Source organism: Anolis sagrei, chromosome 2, assembly GCF_037176765.1.
Source record: "Anolis sagrei isolate rAnoSag1 chromosome 2, rAnoSag1.mat, whole genome shotgun sequence".
NCBI classification, from domain to species: Eukaryota; Metazoa; Chordata; class Lepidosauria; order Squamata; family Dactyloidae; genus Anolis; species Anolis sagrei.
This window is the reverse complement of record NC_090022.1, coordinates 248589831-248614477: the sequence shown is the minus strand read 5'-3', so window position 1 is coordinate 248614477 and position 24647 is coordinate 248589831. Positions and strand designations below refer to the sequence as shown.

Sequence of the window (24647 nt, the reverse complement as noted above, 5' to 3'; positions counted from 1 at the left end):
CCTCCTGGATTCAGCGCTGACATTTGATGCGCAATTTAAACTTGTGCACCAGCTGTGACCATACCTTGTGAGGTCTGACTTGACCATGGTGGTCCACGCCCTAGTTACCTCTAGACTGGACTATTGCAATGCACTCTATGTGGAGCTTCCTTGAAGACAACCTGGAAACTTCAATTGGTCCAGCGTTCGGCAGCCAGACTACTATCTGGGGCAAATTACAAGGAGTGGTGAAGCCCCCACCCCTGTTTAAAGAGCTCCATTGGCTGCCATTCTTTTTACGATCCCAATTCAAGGTGCAGGTTATCACCTATAAAACCTTGAACGGTTTGGGATCTGCCTACCTTCGCAACCGCATCTCCTTCCACAAACCCACACATTCCCTTCGATCCTCGGGGGAAGCCCTCCTCTCAGCTCTTTCTCTATTACAGGCATGACTTGTGGGAACAAGTGATAGAGCCTTCTCTGCTGTGGCCCCTCAGCTATGGAACTCGCTAACTGGTGAGATTAGGCAAGCCCCTACCCTAGCTGCCTTTAAGAAATATCTAAAGATTTGGTTTTTCCAATGTGCCTTTGGAGAGGGACCATATATTCCAGTCCTGTTGTTTCACCTCATATTGCACTTTCCCCCACCTTATTGAAAGTCTAATTCCACTGTTCAGTCCCCTATGAGCTCCTCCCTCACAAATGTACCTTTTCATTGCTATCTCATCCAGAGTTTTATCATTTTATGTCATGCATTTGGCCTGCCCACTGCGTTTTATTTTTCATTATGTTATGTTGTACTGTTTATTTAACTGGATCAGTTTATTTATTTTATTGTGATGTTATTTTGTTGTTTATATTTTAAGTTGCTGTAATGTATCATTGGGCTTGGCCTCATGTAAGCCACTCCGAGTCCCCTTTGGGGAGATGGAGGTGGGGTATAAATAAAGATGATAATGATTATTATTATTGTTGTTATTTTATTATTATTATTATGAGATCTAGAGCAACTTGCGACAGAGTTTTTTGTGATCTAAAACTAATCAGTTGTAACATTGGAGATGTTGTACCCTAGAGCAGGAACGGGGCCCTCTAATCATTAACCACACCACACCACACCTTGAATGTAGGAAGCGTCCTTTTTTGTTGAAGAATAACTGGAGCCAATGAAAGAGATTATTATAAAATAGGTAGAAGTCCAAAAGCAAAAAAGCCAAATAGAGCAGCAATATAAGCAGTGTCCAAACATAGGAATAATAACTATGTCCAAAAAGCTTGCAGAAATAATCCAATTGCAGTGAATAACCAAAAGCCTTCAATAGAAAACCATGAACAGACAAGCAACTGCTAATCCACTTGAAAGGCTAGATATATTCTTAGAGACGAAGCCACTTGAAACAGGAATTCCCAGGAGATTTGAGCTTGATTCCAAACAATGCCTAATCTGAAGAAGATTCTCTAAGGGCCCAATTTAAGTCCCAAAAACAGGTTTCTACTCCCCCCAGTTTTTGGCCTTAAGTGCCAAATGTTTTCTGACCAGCATAAACATTGGGCCTCTCGACGGTTCTGGCTGATTTCCAGACGGTGACTGGTCTTATCTATCTCCTCATTAACTCCACCAGGTGTCAAGCTATCTTGCAAACTCTAGCATGGAGAAGAGAGTAAACTTTCTTCCCTTGCTCTGACAGAAACTTTCTCATTAGCCTTTCCCCTGACTCCTCTTGATGAGTGTCTGCAGTAACATCATTGTCCAAAGTGTCCCCCTTTTGCACCTCATGCCCATTGATCACATCAGGCTCATTATCCAAATCAGACCCAGAAACATTAGGAGGGGAAAACACAATCACCGATTCAGGCTCAAACACCAGTTGAGTCCCAACAGGAGAAGAAATAACTTATATTTTTTTGGTGAATTAAAAAAAACATTTTATTGACAGACAAACTGAACTTCTTTCCCCCTGGTTGCCACTAGAGAGTCTCTGTGAGGAAAAGAACCCTTTGAAGTGTATGCAGTCCTGGTTCTCAAATCTTCTTGGTTTCTGAATGGATATTGCTATATAGAATAGGGCCCCGACATGATTGGATTCTATGTATCTTTAAGCTAACGATACAATTCCAACATGACTTTATGTATCACTGTATTATGTGGTTCTTTAGTCTACCTTAAATTCAATTCTGACATGACTTTAATTAATACAGTTCCGACGTGACGTGCATTTCTGTACACATTCTACTTTCCTATGATTCCTTCTAATGCTAAACACTAACTGACAAAATAACTACTATTTTAAAGCCAGTAGGAGCCGAGGCTGAGCTCCACACCCTTCGAGATTTTAAGGGACAGGGCAGTAAGCTGGAGCTTCTGGTGGCATGACACTCCCCACCAAAAACTTACTAATAAAATTTACACTTTATTAATAACAAATTAACAATAACTTATAATGTTAAAACTGAACATTGAATTGAACATAAAGAAATAGCCCCCATGTCCTACCTGAAGGAGAGCTTCTGAGATGAGGAAGGACAAGTTGTGGTCTTGAAGCCAGAGAGACTGATAATAACGATTGGACCATCACATGCTGATCTTTAAGGAAGGAGGCTAGAAGCTAAGCTACTTCATTCTTTGGAATGTCTCAGACTTAAACAACAGCAACAAAAGCACAGATTTCCTACCTTGGATTGCTTTTTGGTCTCTTTCTTTCAGTTACTCCCTGGCTAGCATTTGACTCTGCTTGAACTGCTATTTGTGCTTCAGCCTTAGATTAAATATTGCCCCAAATGCTATGACCTTTTTTACAGAATTCTTCTTCACACATGTATGTAAGAAAGTGACTTGGAAAGGGGGGGGGGCAAAGAGACCTTAAAACCTTACGTGGTGGATTGGGCATTGTGCATGCCTGAAAAAGAAGGAGCTTACTAGAGATTTGCTGAAATAGGAATGTTTATAATGCTTGCAATAGTATTCGTGCTCAGTGGGGTGAGGGCAGGGTGGTGGATCTGCTGTTTTCAGGGCATTGAACTCACTTGTTGTGCCTTCACTATTACAACTTGTATGAAAGCCATCAAAATCTGCCCCGCAGAGATTTGCCATAACATAAACACCTGTGTAAACTGCAACCACTGTGGAAGAATAAGCTGTGAAATTGTTGGTGGATTTTCTAATGGTCTCTACATAATAAGAAAGAATGTCACAGCATATCAAAAGATACTATTGAAACAAATGGTCAGCCATCACAAGATGGATTTCTTTCTTTTTTAAAATCAGTACTCATTTTGCAAAAAAATGAATTTGTTTGTTTTGCATAAACAAAACCTGACATATATTACAAATAAAGTAAAGGTAAAGGTTTCCCTTGACATTAAGTCTAATCGTGTCCGACTTTGATGATGTGCTCATCTCCATTTCTGAGTCAAAGAGCTGGCATTGTGCGTAGACACCTCCAAGGTCATGTGGCCAGAATGACTGCATGGAAAACCGTTATCTTCCTTCCAAGGCGGCACCTATTCATCTACTCACATCTGCATGTTTTCTAACTGCTAGGTTGGAAGAATCTGGGCCTCACCCCGCTCCCTGGATTCGAACTGCCAACCTTTCAGTCAGCAAGTTGAACAGCTCAGAGTTTTAATCCACTACACCATCAGAAGGCACTCGTGCATTGCTAGCTATGCAAATATGTTTTTTTGTAATAAAATAAAATTATTTTGCACTCTTTGCACATTTGTATAATTTAAAAATGCACCCAAATTCTATAAGCTTACTACTTTGTTCTTGCATGCAACAATTAGGAAAAACTTGTAACTCTGCAGTAAAGTGCAGAGATTTCAGAATAGCACCAGCTTTCAGATTGCTGGGAGTGACAACCCATGTATTATCTTCTAGAGTGCTAGTTGATACTACTGAGGTGTGCTCATTGCCTTTGTCAAAGCTCATGGATAAGAATAATAGAATTATAGAATAATATAGTTGTAAGAGACCACATGGGCCATTTAGTCCTACCCCCTTCCATTCAGGAAAAGCACAATCAAAACAGATTGCACAATGAAAGCAGACCTTCAAACAGTTTAGAGCTCTCACACAATCACAACAATGCCATAGTCTTTACATAGGAGAAGATGGAGCTTAAATTTAGGTGGTACAAAGGCAAAAAGCTTAGTAATGCTGAATGCTTTAGGTGATATAATTGGCGAGGAAAAATCTTTTGGAACCAAGTATCTTAATATTACTTAATATTCTATAAGTTGCATTGTGTCTATGGTGCTATATCTACCAAGAAGAGAATCCTACCAAGGTCACAGGCACATACCAGATTGTAATGTCAGATTGTAATGTATGCTTTATTATTATTATTTATTTATTTATTTATTTATTTATATTCCACCTTTCTCACCCCGAAGGGGACTCAGGGCGGATCACAGTACACATACACGGCAAACATTCAATGCCGCTTTTGTAGAGATAATAATACATAGAACAGAAGGAGGTGCCATGGAAGGTTGGGCTGGAGTCCTGGGGGTGCTGTTGCTCTATCCTCTTATGACAAACAGCCATCAGGATTTCATCCTTCCTTTTGGTCACCCAGCATTTTCTGATCTTCTTTCTTTATGGTGTCATAAAACACCTCCACCACTTTTTTAGTGGTACCTAATTTCTCTAATCACAGCTAAAGCTGTTTTCGAATTGCTTAGGTAAACAATGAGCTAGGCTGACATTTGGCTGCTCACGCCAACCCAGGGTTTTGAACTTGCAACCTTTTGCTTAATAGATCTTATAATTGCTGATGATTTACCAGCTCTGCTAAACCACCCATAAGTGGTTTCTTATGGAAAGAAGCAAGTTGTTTTCAACTATCTCAGTGATATTAATAAAATATGACAGAGATATAGGAATGATGCAGCCATCTCTATAATTAATATATTTCACACACACACATGTATGTGTGTGTGTGTGTGTGTGTCTATATATATATATATATATATATATATATATATATATATATATATATATCAGTGTGTATAGATCAGTCACAGTCTGGTTTCAGGCCTGGTCACGGCACAGAGACAGCCTTGGTCGCCTTGGTGGATGACCTCCGTAGAGAGCTGGACGGGGGGGGGGGGGTGACCTTGTTGGTTCTCTCGGACATCTCAGCGGCTTTCGATACCATCGATCATGGTATCCTTCTGGGTCAACTCTCTGGGATGGGTCTCGGGAGCACGGTTTTGTCGTGGCTCCGGTCCTTCCTGGAGGGACGATCCCAGATGGTGAAGCTGGGAGATGCCTGCTCGGACTCCTGGCCTTTGATCTGTGGGGTCCCGCAAGGCTCTATTCTGTCTTCCATGCTTTTTAACATCTACATGAAACCACTGGGAGAGGTCATCCAGAGTTTTGGAGTTAGGTGCCATCTCTATGCAGATGACACACAACTCTATTACTCATTTCCACCCAACTCCAAGGAGGCCTCTCGGGTGCTGAATGAGTGCCTGGCCGCAGTGACTATCTGGATGAGGATGAATAAGCTGAAGATCAATCCCGAAAAGACAGAGGTCCTCCTGGTCGATCGTAAACCTGATCGGGGTATAGGGTGGCAACCTGTGTTTGACGGGGTTACACTCCCCCTGAAGTCACAGGTCCGCAGTTTGGGAGTCCTTCTGGATTCATTACTTATGCTTGAGGCTCAGGCGTCGGCGGCGTCCGGGAGGGCTTTTGCACAATTGAGACTTGTGTGCCAACTGTGACCATACCTCGCAAAGGCTGATCTGACCGGGGTGGTCCATGCCTTGGTCACCTCTAGATTGGACTACTGTAATGCGCTCTACATGGGGCTGCCCTTGAAAATGGCTCGGAAATTTCAACTGGTCCAATGAGCGGCGGCCAGGATGTTAACTGGTACTCCCTACAGAGAGAGGTCAACCCTCCTGTTCAGGGAGCTCCACTGGCTGCCGTTTATCTTCCGAGCCCAATTCAAGGTGCAGGTGCTTACCTATAAAGCCCTAAACAGTTTGGGACCATCCTACTTGCGTGGCCGCATCTCCGTCTATGAACCCATGTGTTCTCTTCGCTCATTCGGAGAGGCCTTGCTCGCGATTCTCCCTGCGTCGCAGGCGCGTCTGGTGGGGACGCGAGACAGGGCCTTTTCTGTGGTGGCCCCCCGACTCTGGAACACCCTCCCCAAAGACATTAGACAGGCCCCTACGTTGGCAGTCTTTAGGAAGAACTTGAAGACCTGGCTGTTTCGATGTGTCTTTCCAGAATAGGAAAACTCCAACAACCTGTCCCAGAAGCACTTTATTAGACTTTAAGATTGCCTGCACACTGCAGTTACCCTAAAATCCAACATACGACCTGTCACATCAGCACTTTTAATCTGTACCCATTACATTTGGCCCGGCCCAGTTTTATTGTGTTTGGTGTATTGTTTTATTGTTCTGTTGTTTTTGATATTGCTTTAATTGTTTTGATTTGCTTTGAATTGTGTATTTGTTATGCTATGTTTTTGAGGCCTTGGCCTTTGTAAGCCACATCGAGTCCTTCGGGAGATGCTAGCAAGGTACAAATAAAGATAATAATAAACATTATTATTATTATTATTAATATATGAGAGAAATACTATGAGAAATAGATAAGATATGCACCATATTGCACCTTATGGAATGCAGCATATATGTTTGAAAAAGTATTCAGGGTGGTGCTAGAGAGTGAGAAATAATAGATTTTCTTTCATGAAAGCTAAGGGTTGTTTGAAAGTTTAGTGAACATTAAAATTCCAATCCATACTGTTATGGAGTAAATGTATTGCTTTTTCACACCCCCAATTGGTTCATATTTTATCTAAACAACAGCTAATTTTCCTGCTGCATCAAGGTAATCGTTATAGAATTTGTACTGTCTTTTGCACAGAACAAGCACTAGAATACTGTTTATATTTATTTTTCCTAAATTCTTTCTAAACTATAAGCAAAACATTTTACTCCTTCCCATGCAAATTGAGTCAAAAATGCAAACACTTACAAAGTTATACAATGTTTATCCCCCTAGATGCAGTTGTAGTGTATCAATATAAATTAAAAGCATTTTTTTTACATTCATCCAATTTTTAATATTAAAGAATTATCTTGCAAAATGTATAATATTTTTTGTAACAAATAAGTACATTGGAGAATCTAAGATTTAAAATGTTGGAATCTGCATTCCAGAGGAAGCTTGGGCTGAAGATCCCTTATTATTTTATATGGAATTTCTCCAAAAGTTAGTTATATGGAAATTTTGCATGGCTATATAAAATAACTCCTGAAAGATTTCTAGACCAAAACCTTTTTCCCAGTATAGTTAAATAGTACATAATCATATGAATCATTACCAAGGAATATTACACTTTGAAAGCTCAGCAAGGTTTCATGAACCTTTGTATGTATTGATACGTTTTTCTAGTAGTTGTATATAATGGAAAATTAAATATGAACACCTTACACTAAATAGATGTCATGTATCAGAATTAATAACTAAAGATCACATCAGTATGTAATGATCAGTATCAAGCTTGGTAAAAGAAATCCATCTTTTAACCATTCATAGAATTCTTGAAGGGATAATTTAAAGTGAAGTGGACTCAAAAAATGCTGTCTTTCAGTCAGTACTGAGTAATTGCTGGGAGCCTGCTTCTAGTAGTTGGTCCCTGTTGCAATTTTCTGCAATCTTTTCTTTACATATCTTCTCAGAGAAGTATACCTTTAGGACATGGGCAGTCTGTTAGCTGGCTGGTGCAGCTTTTTGACTTTTCTATTAGCACCCACTTTTTCTGAGTTTACAATGAAATAACAGAGCATGATAATGTATTTTACTTAGATATTACAAGTAGCCTAGTCATCTTTGCTTAGTGTACATGATAGGCATAGAGGTGAACCTAAAGAAGGAACAGGACATAGCCTGGAAAGAGTCCAGATAAGGCTAAGATATCTTCAAATACCATTTTTAGCTATCTGTTTGCTGGCTGCATTAAAAATGCATAAATACTGGAACACTGAAGGCCAGATGCAGAGATTCAGAGTGATTCTTGCTCCAGGGAAACTGAAATCCATAGATTGATATAATTAGTAAGATGGGATAACGTTATTTTTCTTTATTTCCTTAATTCTAATTTTTGAGTTCTTATAGGAACAGAGATGCATTCCTAATTTCAGTAAATCTAATTCTCAGGGGAGTAATTCTCTCTTGTTTTACATTTGATAGTTTCATGCAACATCCAATAACCTCCTAGCCAATGTATTTCCTTTCCTTTCAATAAAATACATGTTTTGAGGCTGTATAGATCAATGCATCCTTGAGAAGGCCTCTGTGTACATAGGCTAAACCTTCAAAAATTACATATTCAGCTTTCAGAGAACATAATTTCTGGAGGCTATAACCAAGTTTTATTTTTTTTCTCCTTAAAAAGGGGCATTTTGCATCAGAAAATTATGTAAGTAGGTATGGGCAAAAGGCATCTTGAAGATGGCGTGTGACCCTTGGGTTTCCAACGTTGGATTCTTGAAGCCTTCCTAAAACATCCCAAAACTCAAGATACTTACAAAATATTTTTAAAAGACTGGTTCAAATAATTTTATCTAAAAATACAACTCAACATTGAAAAACACAGTCATTTTGTCTCCTTTCTCAAGTCTCATATATCCTTCAAACAAACCATCAAAAGTAGCATAAATCTGAAAATCAGTCAAATTCAAAACTAGATGTGACATGAAGTAACTTCTTATCACAATAGACATGCCAACGTAGCCCTTAAAAATTACCCCCTTGCCCTTCAAGGTTTCCCACTCCGACTTAAAGAGAGAAAGGGGACCCCAAAGTCATTTTTGTGAGTTCTATAGATGCAATCTAAATTGCAGTTAATGGCACAATTACAGAAGGCAGAGGATATTGATAAACTCAGTCCCAATTTGGCCAATGCAAAGGGTTATTACTGCAAAGTCTTGCAGACCCCACTTATTATATTCACAGTGGAATAGAGAACCAAACATAATAAAACGCTTGGCAGGAACACATCCTAGAGCTCTTCCGAGAACCTCTTGTTGAAATGTGATAACTCACTTTACTTATCTATTATTAATTATCTCTATATTCTAACTGTTTTCCTTCATGGAATGTGTATGCATGTAGATGGATAGATAGATAGATAGATAGATAGATAGATAGATAGATAGATAGGAGGTTTCCTTTCCAAACAGGCATGAAGTGTGAGATGAAGTAATTGCCTTGGGGGTGGAGACTGGAAGGAGAGATGTCCCTCCTGGACTCTATGACTGTTTCCTTCATATGGAGAACTGATCTGGGAATGCCACACAATATGCTCTGCCGACCCCCAAGCTACCCCCCTGTCTCAGATGTTATTACAAGGCAGCCTTGCAGCCAAGCAGTAACCAAACAGATTCAAATATGATTAACTTTAACAGCATGGATCCTCAGGCAAGGAACAGTTCAAAATAACTACAGAAGTCTCAAAATGTGTTCATCACACTTCTGGTGAAGAAATGGAGCTGTGAGCAGCAAACTATCTGGAACACTGGGAAGTCCTCAGTCTTAAGTGGTTTGCATCTGCAATCCCCCCAGAGGGGGATTGGCTGAGTGGGTAACGGTGGTGGTTAACGCCTCCCTTCGGGATGGCGAGATTCCAGCGAGCTTAAAACAAGCTATTATAAAACCGCTGTTGAAAAAACCATCACTGGACCCCACCAAATTTGACAACTTTCGGCCTGTTTCCAATCTTCCCTTTTTGGGCAAAGTCATGGAAAGCGTGGTGGCCTCACAACTCCAGGTATTCTTGAGAGACACGGATTATCTGGATTCGGCACAGTCTGGTTTCAGACCGGGACATGGAACTGAGACGGTCTTGGTCGCCTTAGTGGATGATCTGCGCCGGGAGCTAGACAGGGGGAGTGTGTCCCTGTTGGTGCTCCTGGACCTCTCAGCGGCCTTCGATACCGTCGACCACGGTATCCTTCTGGGGCGCCTTGCGGAGATGGGTCTCGGGGGCACTGTTCTGCAGTGGCTCTGGTCATTTCTGGAGGGCCGCACCCAGAAGGTGTTATTGGGGGACACCTGTTCAACGCCACAGCCTTTGACTTGTGGGGTTCCACAGGGCTCTATACTGTCCCCCATGCTGTTTAATATCTACATGAAGCCGCTGGGTGAGATCATCCGGAGTTTCGGGGTGCGGTGTCATCTGTACGCAGATGATGTCCAACTCTGTCACTCCTTTCCACCTGCTACTAAGGAGGCTGTCGAGGTCCTGAACCGGTGCCTGGCCGCTGTAATGGTCTGGATGAGGGCGAACAAATTGAAATTAAATCCAGACAAGACAGAGGTACTCCTGGTCAGTCGCAAGGCCGAACAGGGTATAGGGTTACAGCCTGTGCTGGATGGGGTCGCACTCCCCTTGAAGGCGCAGGTTCGCAGCTTGGGTGCGATCCTGGATTCATCGCTGAGCCTGGATCCCCAGGTTTCAGCGGTGACCAGGGGAGCATTTGCACAGCTTAGGCTCGTGCGCCAGCTGCGCCCATACCTCGGGAAGTCTGACTTGGCCAAGGTAGTACACGCTCTGGTCACATCCCGCCTTGACTACTGCAACGCTCTCTACGTGGGGCTGCCCTTGAAGACGGCCCGGAAGCTCCAGCTAGTCCAGCGTGCGGCAGCCATGTTACTAACAGGAGCGGGACGCAGGGAGCACACAACTCCTTTGTTGTTCCAGCTCCATTGGCTGCCGATCTGCTACCGGGCCCAATTCAAGGTGCTGGTGCTAGCCTACAAAGCCCTAAACGGTTCCGGCCCAAAATACCTGTCAAACCGCATCTCGGCCTATGAGCCCACGAGGACTTTGAGATCGTCTGGGGAGGCCCTTCTCTCGATCCCGCCTGCCTCACAGGCACGTCTGGCGGGGACGAGAGATAGGGCCTTCTCGGTGGTGGCCCCCCGGCTATGGAGCACCCTCCCTGTAGACATTAGACAGGCGCCTTCCCTCATGACATTCCGGAAGAAACTAAAGACATGGTTCTTTGAGAAGGCGTTTGATTAGTGCTTCGACAATTGGCAATGATGATGATTGGAACGGAATATGGAAAACGAGATTGGATTGTGATTCTACGATGAGACGTCGTGAATGATTTAGTGTAATTGTAGTATTAATAGTGATGTTGTTGTTGTTTGTGTAATTGCCTTATTGTAAAGTGCTTTTATATGTTGTACACCGCCGTGAGTCGCCCTAGGGCTGAGAACGGCGGTCTACAAGTGCAGTTAATAAATAAATAAATAAATAAAATTTTCTGAAAAAGTATTTCTCAACGCCAGTTGGTTGATTAACCCTCAAGGGTGTCCCAATATTCCAGACTGGTATATTGATATTTTGAAGCAGCAAGAACAACAAAAACAGAAAATAAAGATAACTGAAGAGGCACAAAAGAAGATGCAAATGAATTTCCAAAGAGATTCAACCCAAGTCCAAAAATTAGCGTATTCACAGAAAAAACTCTAAGGTTGAGAGGAATACCAGAATCTGTAAGGCAATAACAGAAGTTGTGGCTGGTAGATCAGAGCAGGTGGTCAAGATACAAATTGACAGGACCTTTAGGGTCCAATCCAAACATATAATAAGGAATAAACTTCTAAGAGATGTGATTGTGTTGTTTACAAGAAAGAAAGTACAAGGCCAAGTTTTGCAAGCCCATGCCTAAGATCCGAATGAAATAGGAGAAAGGAAACATCCGTGAAGAAAGGAGAGGATGGCAACCTCAATAGATCCTGGATAAAGAAGACATTGAACTACAGTGGCTGGAGAAGAATTGGATGAGCATCTACTATTTCAAGAACAAAGAGCCTGAGGATACTTTCTTTATGTATAACTAGACTAAATTTACCAAGCAAGAGAAGAGCTTTTCATCACTTTTTTATTATTTGTGATCACAGAAAACATAAATAAATCACCACACAAGATTTATAGATTACAAAAATAATGAATCTGGCAGAAACGAACAAATTGATCAGGTTTATACAATCGCCAGACCCTCCCAAAGTTGAAGAAATCTAATTCTGTAATAATTAGTAGGCCTGGGTAACAACGCAAAAATTTGTTTCTAAAATCGATTTGTAATTGGGGTGTTTTTTTGTTTCGATATTTAAAATAATTACAAAATTTTCCAAAAAAAAAGTTTCGGTATTTACGAAATTTCGTAAATATTTACAAAACATTTTGTAAAGATGGCGCCCTTTTTTTTTCAATATTTTTAAAATATTTTTTAAATTTAATTATTAATTTTGTAGAATAGGGAGGAGAAATTATTATTGAGGGAAGGCAGGCACTCACTCTGGCGGGCCCTCTCGCTCGCCGCTCGCTTGCCGCTCACCCTCTCGCTCGCCCTCTCGCTCGCCGCTCGCCCTCGCCCTCTCGCTCGCCCCTCGCCCTCTCGCTCGCCCCTCGCCCTCTCGCTCGCCCTCTCGCTCGCCGCTTGCCCTCGCCCTCTCGCTTGCCGCTCGCCCTCTCGCTCGCCCTCTCGCTCGCCGCTCGCCCTCGCCCTCTCGCTCGCCGCTCGCCCTCTCGCTCGCCCTCTCGCTTGCTCAGCCGGCGCCGAGAGAGGAGAGCTCCCAGCAAGCCAGGCGGCCATCTTACGTATTTCCGAAATGGACGGAAATACAATTTTTTTTGGCGCCTGCCGTTTTGATATTTAAAAACACTTCCAGGGTTAAAAATAAGTTTTGTAATCATTTCGTAATTCAAAAATTAACGAATTTTTTAATGAATTACGAATTAACGAAACGAATTGACCAGCCCTAATAATTAGAGATGGAGAAATTGAACAGGCTTATAAAATCACCAGATTCTTCTAAATTTGAAGAATAGCAGCCTTTTATTGACTATTTAAAAAAAGAAAAGAAAATGGAAATACTGGGTTTTCTATAGGACCAAGGAAAAATTATTAGTATGGGGATGCAGGAATAACAAGAAAAGAAAAAACAGAAAAGTCAGTGGAAAAATAAAGAGGATCCTCAGTGGTATCTAAGGGATCCTGGAAAGTTAATTTACCAGAGATAAGAAGTTTTATGACAAAAAGAGACAGGGTCGGAAGCATTAGTTAGGGCTTTCTATTTTCCATTTCTCAACTTTTATATCTCCTTTGTTTCAAAACACTATATACCCACTTTTCTATCCTTCTGATTTAGATTAGAAAAGTAATGTTTTTTTGTTTCTCTTTTTTAACATCATATGAACCTTTTTCAGTGAAAGAAGACAAAAATGTAACATGTTAAAATGCCTCAGTTCTATATCCATTCGTATATCCCTCCCCATTCCCCATATATTTGCAATAAAATTATATGGAATTTTAAAAAGTGTTCATCAGGTTAGAAGAAGCAGTTTCATTTTATGCTTTGTAGCAATTCACAAGGTGACACTTGCCTCCAAACAGGCATCTGCATGATATATAAGGAGATTTCAGAGGCCACAGTAGTGTCTTAGCTATTTTCTATCACAACACAAAAATATCTGTGTGCATTATGTTCATTGTGTTGCAGAGGTAGAAAGACTGAAGAAGCAACCATAATAAATGTAATGTTCTAATTTTGTAATCAAAGTAATCAATAAATAATTTTAGTAATTCTTTCACACTGTGAGAGAGCCTTTGAAAAGTTTGAAATTTAACAAGATGCACAGAATTCTGTGAATAAAAATGTGTATGTTCTATTTGTGTACAGAAAGGAGCATTTTTGCATATTATATATATATATTTATTTTATGGCTGGGCGGTTTCGTTTCGTAATTTCGTAATTTGTTAAAAATTCGTTATTTTTTTTATAACGAAGCGATTTTGAACCATTCAGGAGCATCTAAAAAACGAAACGAATTTTTCAATTCGTTTCGTAATTGCTTCATATTCGTTTCGTATTAGTTTCGAAATCGTTTCGAAATCGTTTCGTTATTATTTCCGCATGTCTGGGGCAAGTTTTATAGCTGTTGTTTGTTTAATCAGTGAAAAAAAATTATAAATATCACACCAACAGTCAACAACAGAGAGAGAGGGAAGCTTCAAAAGTTCCCCCTGTCCCATTTGGAGGTTTTTTAGCCAGAGGTTGGAGATATGCCTTATTGGGAAGGGTTGCCATTTCAGGACAGTTGTAATTGAAACTATTATTTTTGAGGGGGATTGTTAAATTTTCTAAGACTAATTTCCAGACTGTACTAAGATGGTGTCAAGTTCTGTTTAAAATGTTTCTTCTTCTTCTTCTTCTTCTTCTTCTTCTTTTAACTTAACTTAACCCACACAACTTAACTGATATTACACCTCTGGCTTGAACTAAAACGTCTCTTGGTACTCATCAAGTCTCCTTTACATTTCCCTCTTTAAATAAATGCCATGCCAACTCAGTACTCAGTATTTTCAATCTCAGTACCGTTAACCACTTATTGACTCACCATTATTTATAGACAACCCAGGGATTGCTTGTTAATGAAATAGAGGTATACAGTATATGTTTAAAACTCAATATGGCTTTTATAACTATGTTCAGAATCTGTGAATTTTTAGGGGGAAATGCCACTAGGGTAAAATAAAACAGAAAATATTAAATTACTCATCAAGAAAAGTGAGATCTAGGTAATTTTGTCATACTAGATTTAGAATCATTTGGCTTTGAGTGAGTTAAACATTTGATAGCACTTTTCCATAAGAAACTTGAGAAATAGCTTAAATTACTGGACCCTTCCATATGTTGACATAAAATATGAAAGTGAGCACTTCATGCAATTTTTTAATGAATTAACAGACGGTGAATCAAATCAAGACTCTAATTTAGGAATGTACATTTCTCACACTATAAAATAAACTTTACAAATCATTTTTTTTTATCAGTGCTGGGTCAGAACTTGAAAGCGTTGTGCCTTTTTGGTGATTTTTCACATTTCAGGAATTTGTTGTAAAAGTGTTGTTTGTAGAGAAAATAGTTCCCTGTGAAGAAATGTTTTGTACAAAATATGGGAATAGGGAAAATCACTTCTCTCAACAGATTTCTGTATAATAGAACTGTCTTGAGAAAGGGGGGAAACTCTATTAATGTGTTAGCCACTAGTACCGAAAGTAGGTCTGACCCTTACCAAAGCCTCCTTCGAAATAGTGATTTTCCATCTCAAACATCATCTTCATTGTTAGTACTATCTGTATGATTAATATTTGAGGACCAATGCATTTTTAAGAAGAGTTGACTGATTTTTTTTCCCTCACACAGTGTGACATAAAAATATGGCATATTTTTCTAAATCTTTGCAAAAAAATCATTTGTGGAAGCAGGAATGAATCATTCTGCTGTATTTCCCTCCTCTGTAAGAAATTTCTTCTAAAATGTGCACAGTTTGAAGACTATGCAGTTTGTAAAGTATTCTATTTAAAATCATTTTTAGACAGAAAACAGAATTCTTCATTCATAAATGTTATTTTCCACACAGAAAATGTTGCATCTTGTACATAAGCATAAAAGTTTTTATTTAGTAACTGTTCTTTTTGTGCAAAAATATTCCCTCCTCCTTCTTCCTCTTCTCCTTCTCCTCCTCTTCTTCTTCTCCATCCCCTCCTCATTCTTCACCTCTCCTACTCCTTCTCTTTCTCCTGGTTTACTTATACAGTGCCATCAAAGAGATACATGTACCTTATTCTGAAACTGCACAGATTCTCGCCTATCAAGGATTTTCCTCATCAGTGTGTTTCCCTATACTCAAGAAGTACATTTGACAAATTTTGAATATTCCTTCTGTTCCTAATCTCTTTGGCAAAACCCATGTTTGACCAAAGCAATTCAGTCTTAAATAGCTATTATAATTCCTCCCTTTCTCTTTTTCTATTTAAGACTACCAACTGAAAAGATTGGCTGATTACATCATTGCCTACAAAACAAGACACATCAAGGAAGACACAACCTTTGTGTAGACTATAGCTTTTAATATATTAAATAAACTTATCTCCATCTTTAGATATTTTGAACTAAAGCTGGTCACACTGACTAGAGCTGATTGAAAACTATAGGCCAGTATCTGAAGAAAGTCCAAATCAAAGCTTGTTCATTTTCCAGGCTCTATATAAGGAAATCCAATGAATTTAGATGTGAGAGTAGTGCAACTTTAATGGACATTTATAGCTAATTATATGTTTTGTTGCTTCCCTGAATTGTGGCCCAAGTGAAGTTTCTGAAGCACATAACTGCCAACTAGACCACATTATTTCACACTAAAGATATTAAGAAATTCATTAGGCTTCATGAAATGACTCAGCTTTGAGTTCTATTTAAAGCTCATCCTGATTAAAGCATTCAGTATATTCCCACAAAAGGATGTTTCTTTCATTTGCTTTATTTATTCTAGTTTAATATTAGAAAGTAATGAAACCTAGACCATGATGCAATTATTATATGCTAATTGTAATCAAGTTTTTTGCAGCCCTCTGAAGATTGCATATTTGCATTAATGCAAGATTTTATGATAAATTACTTTTGCATCTTCATATGACACTCTTCTTGCTCTCTATTAATAGAATGACAATAACACATTTTAGCTGTCTAGGATAAAAGTTGAAATTTGGTGTATATTACAATATAAAATAAAGTGTGAGGTTTCCTCCTTCCATTCCAGCTTTATTTCTCATTCCACTATTGGTAGTTTTGTAAAGGTTGCTCTAAAAAAAACCCTTGAAGTACAAAGATGTTTCTACTTTTACCAATAGGATTGCTTCTTGTTTTATGAATCCGCCTATCCAATCTCTGGGAACAGCACATTCTCTCCATCCTTTCTTATGTCTTTTCCTTCATTCATTCTTTCTTTCTCTTTTCTTCCTTCCTTCCCTCCTTCCTTCCCTCCCACTTTCATTCCTTCCCTCTTTTTTCTTTCCTTTTCTCCTTCCTTCCTTCTTTCCCCCCCTTTATGCTTCCTTCCCCACTTTTTCTTTCCCTTTCAACTTTCTCTCCTTTCTTACTTCTCTATCTCTTTCTTTCCTTCCTTCATTTGCTCTGTCTGAATCGTTTGCCTTTGAAGCTTGCTGAGAGGAGGAAGCCTTGGAAGCACTCACCTTTGCAAAGGCAACAGGAGGGGCTGGGAGGAGGGGCTTTTTTCTCTTGCTTTTTCTCTTTTCGCCTTCTGTTTTTTTTTTGTCCTTATGTGTCCAGCTCCAGGGTCCCTTCCCTCTATGCCTGGTTTCTTCTCTTTCTTTCTGGCCAAGGGGAAGGCGAGGTCTCCCTTGCCTCTCTAGGAAGCTCAGTGGTGCCTCTCATGCTGGTTGAGGGAGGAAGCTCAGTGATGCCTCTCATGCTGGTAAAGACAGTTATGTGTGTTGGGGGGTGGGGGGCGTGCACACGGTCTTGACTCCCAAGGATCTTGAGGAGAGGGAGGAAGCTCAGTGGTGCTTCTTGTGCTGGCTGTGGCAGTTGTGTCTCTCTGTGTGTGGCCGTACACACATGCTTGGCTCTCAAAGCTGGTATGGCCAGCTCTTTCCCTCATGCAGGAAGGGGCATGGCCAGGGGAGTTGTTTCCATGCATGCACTGTATCATCATTTAGGTTTTTAAGTCCCTTCCACTGTGTTTTTCTATGTTTTTATGAGTGATGGACTTAGGTGTCTTCTGGCCAATTTTTTGTCACTTTATCTAGCGGTTTTTGAGTTATGTTAATCCCACAAATGAACTTTATATTTTTATTTATATAGATGACAACTTGGTGGTAAAAAGGCAAATAGGAGGTCACTGTAAAGCAAACTAATAATTTGTGAGGATAAACATCCAAAAGTTGGTAATTCTAACATGATTTTGGAGGTAGCCTAAAATGAGCTGTTTCACCACTATTTCATCTGAAACTGACATAAACCACCACTCTTTTTTATATTCCTTAAGACTTGCATGGCAAAGAATTCAGGCATGAAATTTGCCTAACTGCATTGTTTCATGGTATGGCTTCATGTTTGTTGACTGTAATATTACTTGTATTTTCTCCTAAACCTTAAATTTCTTTTACAAGGACTAGTAGCCATATTGGTTTTGTCTGGTTTATTCTATAGTATATTCATTCAATATGTCTAAATGTTGAAAGAGGAGAACTTCATCCAAATGTTCCAGGCTCTCAGGAGAGTAGAGATCTCAAGGGACCTTACACTTTCATGAGATACCTTCCCCTTAGACATTGGTCTTGTATACCTGCCCCATGTGTTACTCCCTACAGCACCTGAGAGCGGAAAATGTGATTGTCAGCTGCACTTGCAATAGATGGAGCCCCACTGAAGCCACTGCTCTGTTGTGTGTCTCAGAAGTGCTGTCTTCATTTCTACATCTAACACTAACTTTCATACTGCCCAGCTATCTTAATGGAGTTATTCTTTAGAAAAATGTACCAGAAGTTGCAATGCACTAAAACATTATTTTAAGAGAAAAATGATGAATTGGATTAAGACAATTAAACCTACTTGAGCCCCATACAAATGGACAGAGCTTATGTTAATCACATCTAATGTAACCCATTGATTTGTCTTGGGTAAAGGATGACTCATTCAATCTAATTAAGGATTTAGAAGTGTTTCTTTGGACTCAAAATGAACATTTAAATACAAAGATTTGTGTAGATTTAAGAAATATAAATATATCACAGTCAAGTGTGAAAAAGAAATGGAATAGATTTAGGGATGAGCACATGTAGAGAAAACACAGGCTGAAACCAGATAGATTCATCTTTCCCTATCATATACATTAGCTCAAGTGTATGCATTTTATTAAAAAAATGGAGGTGTGCCTGGTACGGATTTATATCACTACTCAGACGTACAAGAATTTGGAAACCATGTATATAAATTTTGCAACTCAAGATTGCTTGGGTTCATTCTGATTATTTTGTTTTGACTTGAATGAAAACAAAATCAGGGCCTTGACTTCTTTACTTGAGTCTATCTACCTGCAATACAGTCTTCTTCATTTCCTATTGCCTTTATCTTTATATACAACTTCATCACACAGTGGGGAAGGCATAGCACCATCAACAGAATTTGTTTATTCTGAATTTCATAATTAATAAATCCAGGCATTATTTTTTTCAAAGATTGCTTTTCATTCCATTTGCAATGCTATTTGATAACCAGGACACAAATCTGGTGTTCTAAATCTAAACTGCTACCTGAAAGCAAAACCCACTGATACCAATAGTGCATACATATCAAGTATGTGCAGTGTAATCTTATTATGCATTACCTACATGGAACACATTCACATGCACAAAATATCAGTTGGTGGCCACTCCTCAGCTAATGCACACCAGCTCCCCCACTGCCAACATTTTCTACAGGACTGCATGATTCTTACCTCTAACCTAAAGCTAATGATTGTCAAGAAAATATTGAATCTGCTATTCACAAATATCTCAGCTGCTCTAAAAAATAAACCTTTTATTATAATGGTTTTTCAAAGATTTTTAGCTTCTGCCCAAATAATATTTTCAGTATAAATGGTGAGTTTAACATTTTAAATAAAATGCTTTATTAGCTTTCAAAACATCAAATTACTGCTGGAATTTTATTAGTATATTTTGAAATGAATCCAATCTTTTTTTCCCCCATCCGTTTTGCCCCCTGCTCACTATAGCAATGGACATCATAGAGTGGCATTTCTGTAATTTCATGTCAGAGTTAATTGCTTTCTTCATGGTATTCTTTTAATCTTTTCACCCATGTTGATATTTTGGACAAAATTGTATTTGAAGGAAGCTGTTTTTTAAAAAAGGCAAATTAAAGATCACTCTTGTTAATCATGTGTCAACCGGTGTAGCAAGAACAGCATGCAATGTGCTCAGGGAATGGACTTAGTGACTTTAGAAGAGATAATTAAAATGTAAATGAATGTAGAGGGCTGTTGGTCAATGGAGCTATCAAAGGTCTAGACAAAAAAAATACCGTAAATGACACTTTATTAAAATGAAGGCATGTAGTTTGAAGTGTCCTTTTGTTTATTTTCCTTTTGAAAGAAAACTTTTTACCAAGCCAGTTAAGAGGAAACTATATTTATACCTACCAATAGCAATGCAGGGTTATGATCTAAACAGAAGGAGCTTTCAGACAGTTTTTCCCCTCTCTCTTACTTCCATTAAAGCCAAAAAATCATAATCTGCTTCTCAATTCTGTTCTGATTTTTATGTAATTTCTTCCAATTTTACTGTTCGGTCTTGCGAATTTTGAACTTGAGTTGTGATTGAAGACATTCATGCCAAAGAACTGAAGGAGTTTTCTAACATGCTAAATTCTACATCTGAATTGCTTTAGAACCTTCAAAATTGGGAGTGAAATCTACAGCAAATTCAGTAATATTTTTACAGTGTCACCACCAATCACCACTAACATCTCCATTATTGTTGTTGTTGTTGTTGTTATTATTATTATTATTATTATTATTTACACAACAAAATGAGTACACAGCAAACAAGATAATTATGCTGGCTTTTGTATTGGATCCCAAGTGTCTAGGACTATGTGATGCATTGGTGAATAATGTGTGCAGATCTAAGTAGGGTGGCCTTTTGCAGCTGAAAGATGGTAATTTTGTCAGCTCCTATTGTTTTTAAGTACTGGCCAAGGTCTTTAGGCACTGCATCTAGTGTGCTGATCACCACTGGGACCTCCATTGCTGGCTTTTGCCAGAAACATTGCCGTTCTATCTTTAAATCCTCATATTGTGTAAGCTTTTCCAGTTGCCTCTAGTTAATCCCGCTGTCAACTGGGATTGCAACATCAACAATCCATACTTTATTTTTTCCATGATTGTGAGGTCAGGAGTATTGTGCTCCAAAACTCTCTCAGTCTGAATTCAGAAGTAGTTTGATGTGTTCATTTATATGGAATATATGGAATGAGTATAGAATGGCTTGGACTACAACTATGGATGGCATGATTTTAATATAGAATGCAATGTTTTTAATGTTTAATATGTTTTAATTTTAATCTAATTTAATTTTTTTTTTTTGGAATTGTATGTGTTTTAAGGCATTGAATAATTGTTTCTATGTAAGCTGCCTTGAGCCTCCTTCGGGGTAGAGAAAGGTGGGGTATAAATAGAGTAAATAAATAAATAGTAGTAGTAGTAGTGACTGACATTCAGTATTGCAGGCCCCTTCCTCACAGTTCAATAAAATCCCACAATATCTGCTTTGAACTGGGATATATGGCATTGTGGACTCAGACAACCCAGTTCAAAACAGATATTGTGGGTTATTCTTCCTTGATATTCTGGATTATACAGCTTTGTGGAAGGGCCCACAGTTACAGATTTGCAATGAAGGGTAAATCAATATGTAGAATTAGGCCCCTTCCACACAGCACTTTATCCCAGAATGTCAAGGCAGAAAATCCCACAATATCTGCTTTGAACTGAATTATCTGAGTCCATACACAGATAATGTGGGATTTTCTGCCTTGATATCCTAATATAAAGGGCTGTGTGGAAGGGCCCTTAGTGTAGTTTGACACTATTTTAACTGTCATGGCTCAAAGTTATGGAAACCTGGAAATTGTAGTTTTACAAGGTCTTCAGCCTTCTCTGGCAAATAAGGCCCCTCCCACACAGCTGTATAAAAACTCACATTATCTGCTTTGAACTGGGTTATATGACAATGTGAACTCAGATAACACAGGTCAAAGCAGATATTGTAGATTATCTCCCTTGATATTCTGGGTTATATGACTGTGTGGAAGGGCCCTAAGAGATCTGGTGCCTCACCAAACTATAACTCCCATTATTCCATAGCATTGATCCATCACAGCTAAAGTGGTATCAAACTCCATTAATTCTACTGTGAAGAGCAGCCCTACAGGTATAGATCCATGACTGGGTATTTTAAGAGCATTTATTATATTTTAAATGGGTTTTTTTTACTACAATAGTTAACTGTTTCTTAACTTTTGTATTGCATTTTAAAAACTTGATTAAAGTGTGAGTTTGTTAGTATAAATAAAGTTAATGGATCCCCCGGTGGTGCAGTGGGTTAAACCCCTGTGCCGACAGGACTGAATATCGACCGGTCATAGGTTCGAATCCAGGGAGAGCACAGATGACCTCCCTCTATCAGCTCCAGCTCCTCATGTGGGGTCACGGGTGAAGCCTCCCACAAGGATGATAAAGCATCAAAACATCCAGGCATCTCCTGGGCAACATCCTTGCAGACAGCCAATTCTCTCACGCCAGAAGTGACTTGCAGTTTCTCAAGTCGCTCCTGACATGACCAAAAAAAGGTTAATAGTAATTACTGCTCTGTATCAACTAAATCTAAGTTATAGACATCCACATTGGCAGCTAGCAACCATATGGAGTAAATGAGGTGTCTTCTATTGGTGAGTGTCGCAACTCAGGGTAGTTTTCACCTTGCTCAAGACACCAGCACACACCAAGGCTGTAGTTTTGTAGTTCATTGAGAAAAAGCAAAATCAAAACAGAGAAATAAAGATGCAAAAGTTTAATAGGCAAAACAGAGTCTTAAATGCAAAGGCAAGGTTTCCAAGATCACAGGCAAATAACATGAAGCATAATCCCTTACCAATGGTCCTCTCACATATTTATACATGGCTATCATATCTCCTCTCAGCCTTCTCTTTAGCCTGAAGAAGAGAAGGCTGAGAGGAGATATGATAGCCATGTATAAATACGTGAGAGGAAGCCACAGGGAGGAGGGAGCAAGCTTGTTTTCTGCTTCCTTGGAGACTAGGACACGGAACAATGGCTTCAAATTACAAGAAAGAAGATTCCATCTGAACATGAGGAAGAACTTCCTGACTGTGAGAGCCGTTCAGCAGTGGAACTCTCTTCCCTGGAGTGTGGTGGAGGCTTCTTCTTTGGAAGCTTTTAAACAGAGGCTGGATGGCCATCTGTCAGGGGTGATTTGAATGCAATATTCCTGCTTCTTGGCAGGGGGTTGGACTGGATGGCCCATGAGGTCTCTTCCAACTTTTTGATTCTATGATTCTATGAAACAAGAGTCTATGGCAAACAGGTAAAATCAGGATCAGCATCCCAGTCTCCAAAAAGCCAGGAGCATTTCGCAAAAGCCGAGGCTATTCCACAGAAGTTAATGGGTAAGAAGTAACATTGGACTGACAAGCTAAATAATCCTCCCGAACATGAAAGCATTGCGTTGACCTTTGGCTTCCCTCTTGCTAGCAAGGCGTGTGCTTCTCCGAACCCTTAATTGCAAACAGTCCTGTCTGCTCATTAATTCACTATTATCTTCAAACTCTTTATCTCGGCTCAGCTGATCACTCTGGGAACTGATAGGAGTCTCCAGCTGTACTTGTGGGATTGCACTGTCTCTATCTAAATAAAGGAACATTCCTTCCCCGGGGAACAAGCCTGCTGTTTCTTCTTCAGAAGGCACACTATCAGCCCCGTCTGGAGCATGTACAGGAATCTCATGTAAAGGAATCTGAAACCCATCAGTCTCCTCGTCATCCTGCAGAAAATCATGCTCAGGCTCAGAAGACCCAGGCCCAGACCCAGAAGGGCCAAACAGTTCAGTTTCAGACTCAGACTGAGCCACAACAGTGAGTTTGTTTCCTGCCCTTCCCACCAAGCAGTCAGGCTTCATCAAATATAACCAAAATCTTGCTACTATTTCTTTTTGCAGCCTTGCTTACTAGTGGGAGAAGGATGGAGACACTATCCTCATGCACCAAACAACGCACAGAACAGACTTTCACTTATCAGAGTAGTTGCTGTCTCATAAAGTGGGATTGGGGACAGCCAGAAATTTTGTTTAATTGCATATGTGTATTGCTAAGCAGACAATATAGAATATGGAGAAGTATTATTATTTTTATCTTTAATTTTGCCACACTATACCCTCAATATTGGAAAATATATTTATATGTATATCTAGATATCTAGGTCCATAAAACATATTAGAAATGTGTATATGTGTCAGTTGAGAGAGAGAGAGCAGCTGTGACAAAAATAAATGCATGAATTGAAATTTCAGTATTACATACCTGACATGAACTGATTTTCATGGAATGCAGAACATTTTCATCTTCCACAGGTATGGGGCTATTCAATACAGAAACAAGCTTTCTTCATGTTGTATCTGATATCCCTTCACATATTGTAAGATGACTATCAAGACACCTCTCGGTCTTCTCATCTTCAAGCTAAACATACCCTGTGACACCCTGCTAGGTGATTCTCTCCAGGATGAAATGGAACTATTGAGGGGCACTGTTTGGCTTCTATCCATGAATCTTTACAAATTCACCTAACAGCAGCTGACATTCAGTATCACAGCTACAGTTGTGTAACCTAGAATTACACACCCATAACAGCACCATCTTTACATTGTCCTAATTGTGACACTATCACTATGATCATAACTGGCTTCCCAAATCCCTTTTCAATGCATCAGACATACCAAAAGAAAAAGATCCATTCTGCTGGCAATCACACCTCTCTCACCAGCAAACAAGGCTAAAAAAGTTAAAAACATATAACTTCTGCAATTTTTTCACACAGCCTTACACACTAGTAGAAAGTGGTGGAAATATCAGGCATGTATATCCAACCACCATATTCACCCTGTGAATACTCTCACTGTTTACCCCTAATATTTTATGTAAAGTTTCGGGGGGGAGGGGTCAGTCTAGACAGCCT

At 39.5% G+C, this 24647-nt stretch overlaps 1 protein-coding gene across 1 annotated transcript in view; it reads left to right on the top strand.

Annotated features, from left to right (window-relative positions):
• The window catches only part of LOC137096213 (tropomyosin beta chain-like), a 71791-nt gene extending 55858 nt beyond the window's left edge, over nucleotides 1–15933 (top strand). The window contains exon 3 of the mRNA XM_067464856.1: nucleotides 15854–15933. Coding sequence (XP_067320957.1) covers nucleotides 15854–15933 — 80 coding nt within the window. The remainder of the gene's footprint in view (nucleotides 1–15853) is intronic.
• The last annotated feature ends 8714 nt before the right edge of the window (nucleotides 15934–24647 follow it).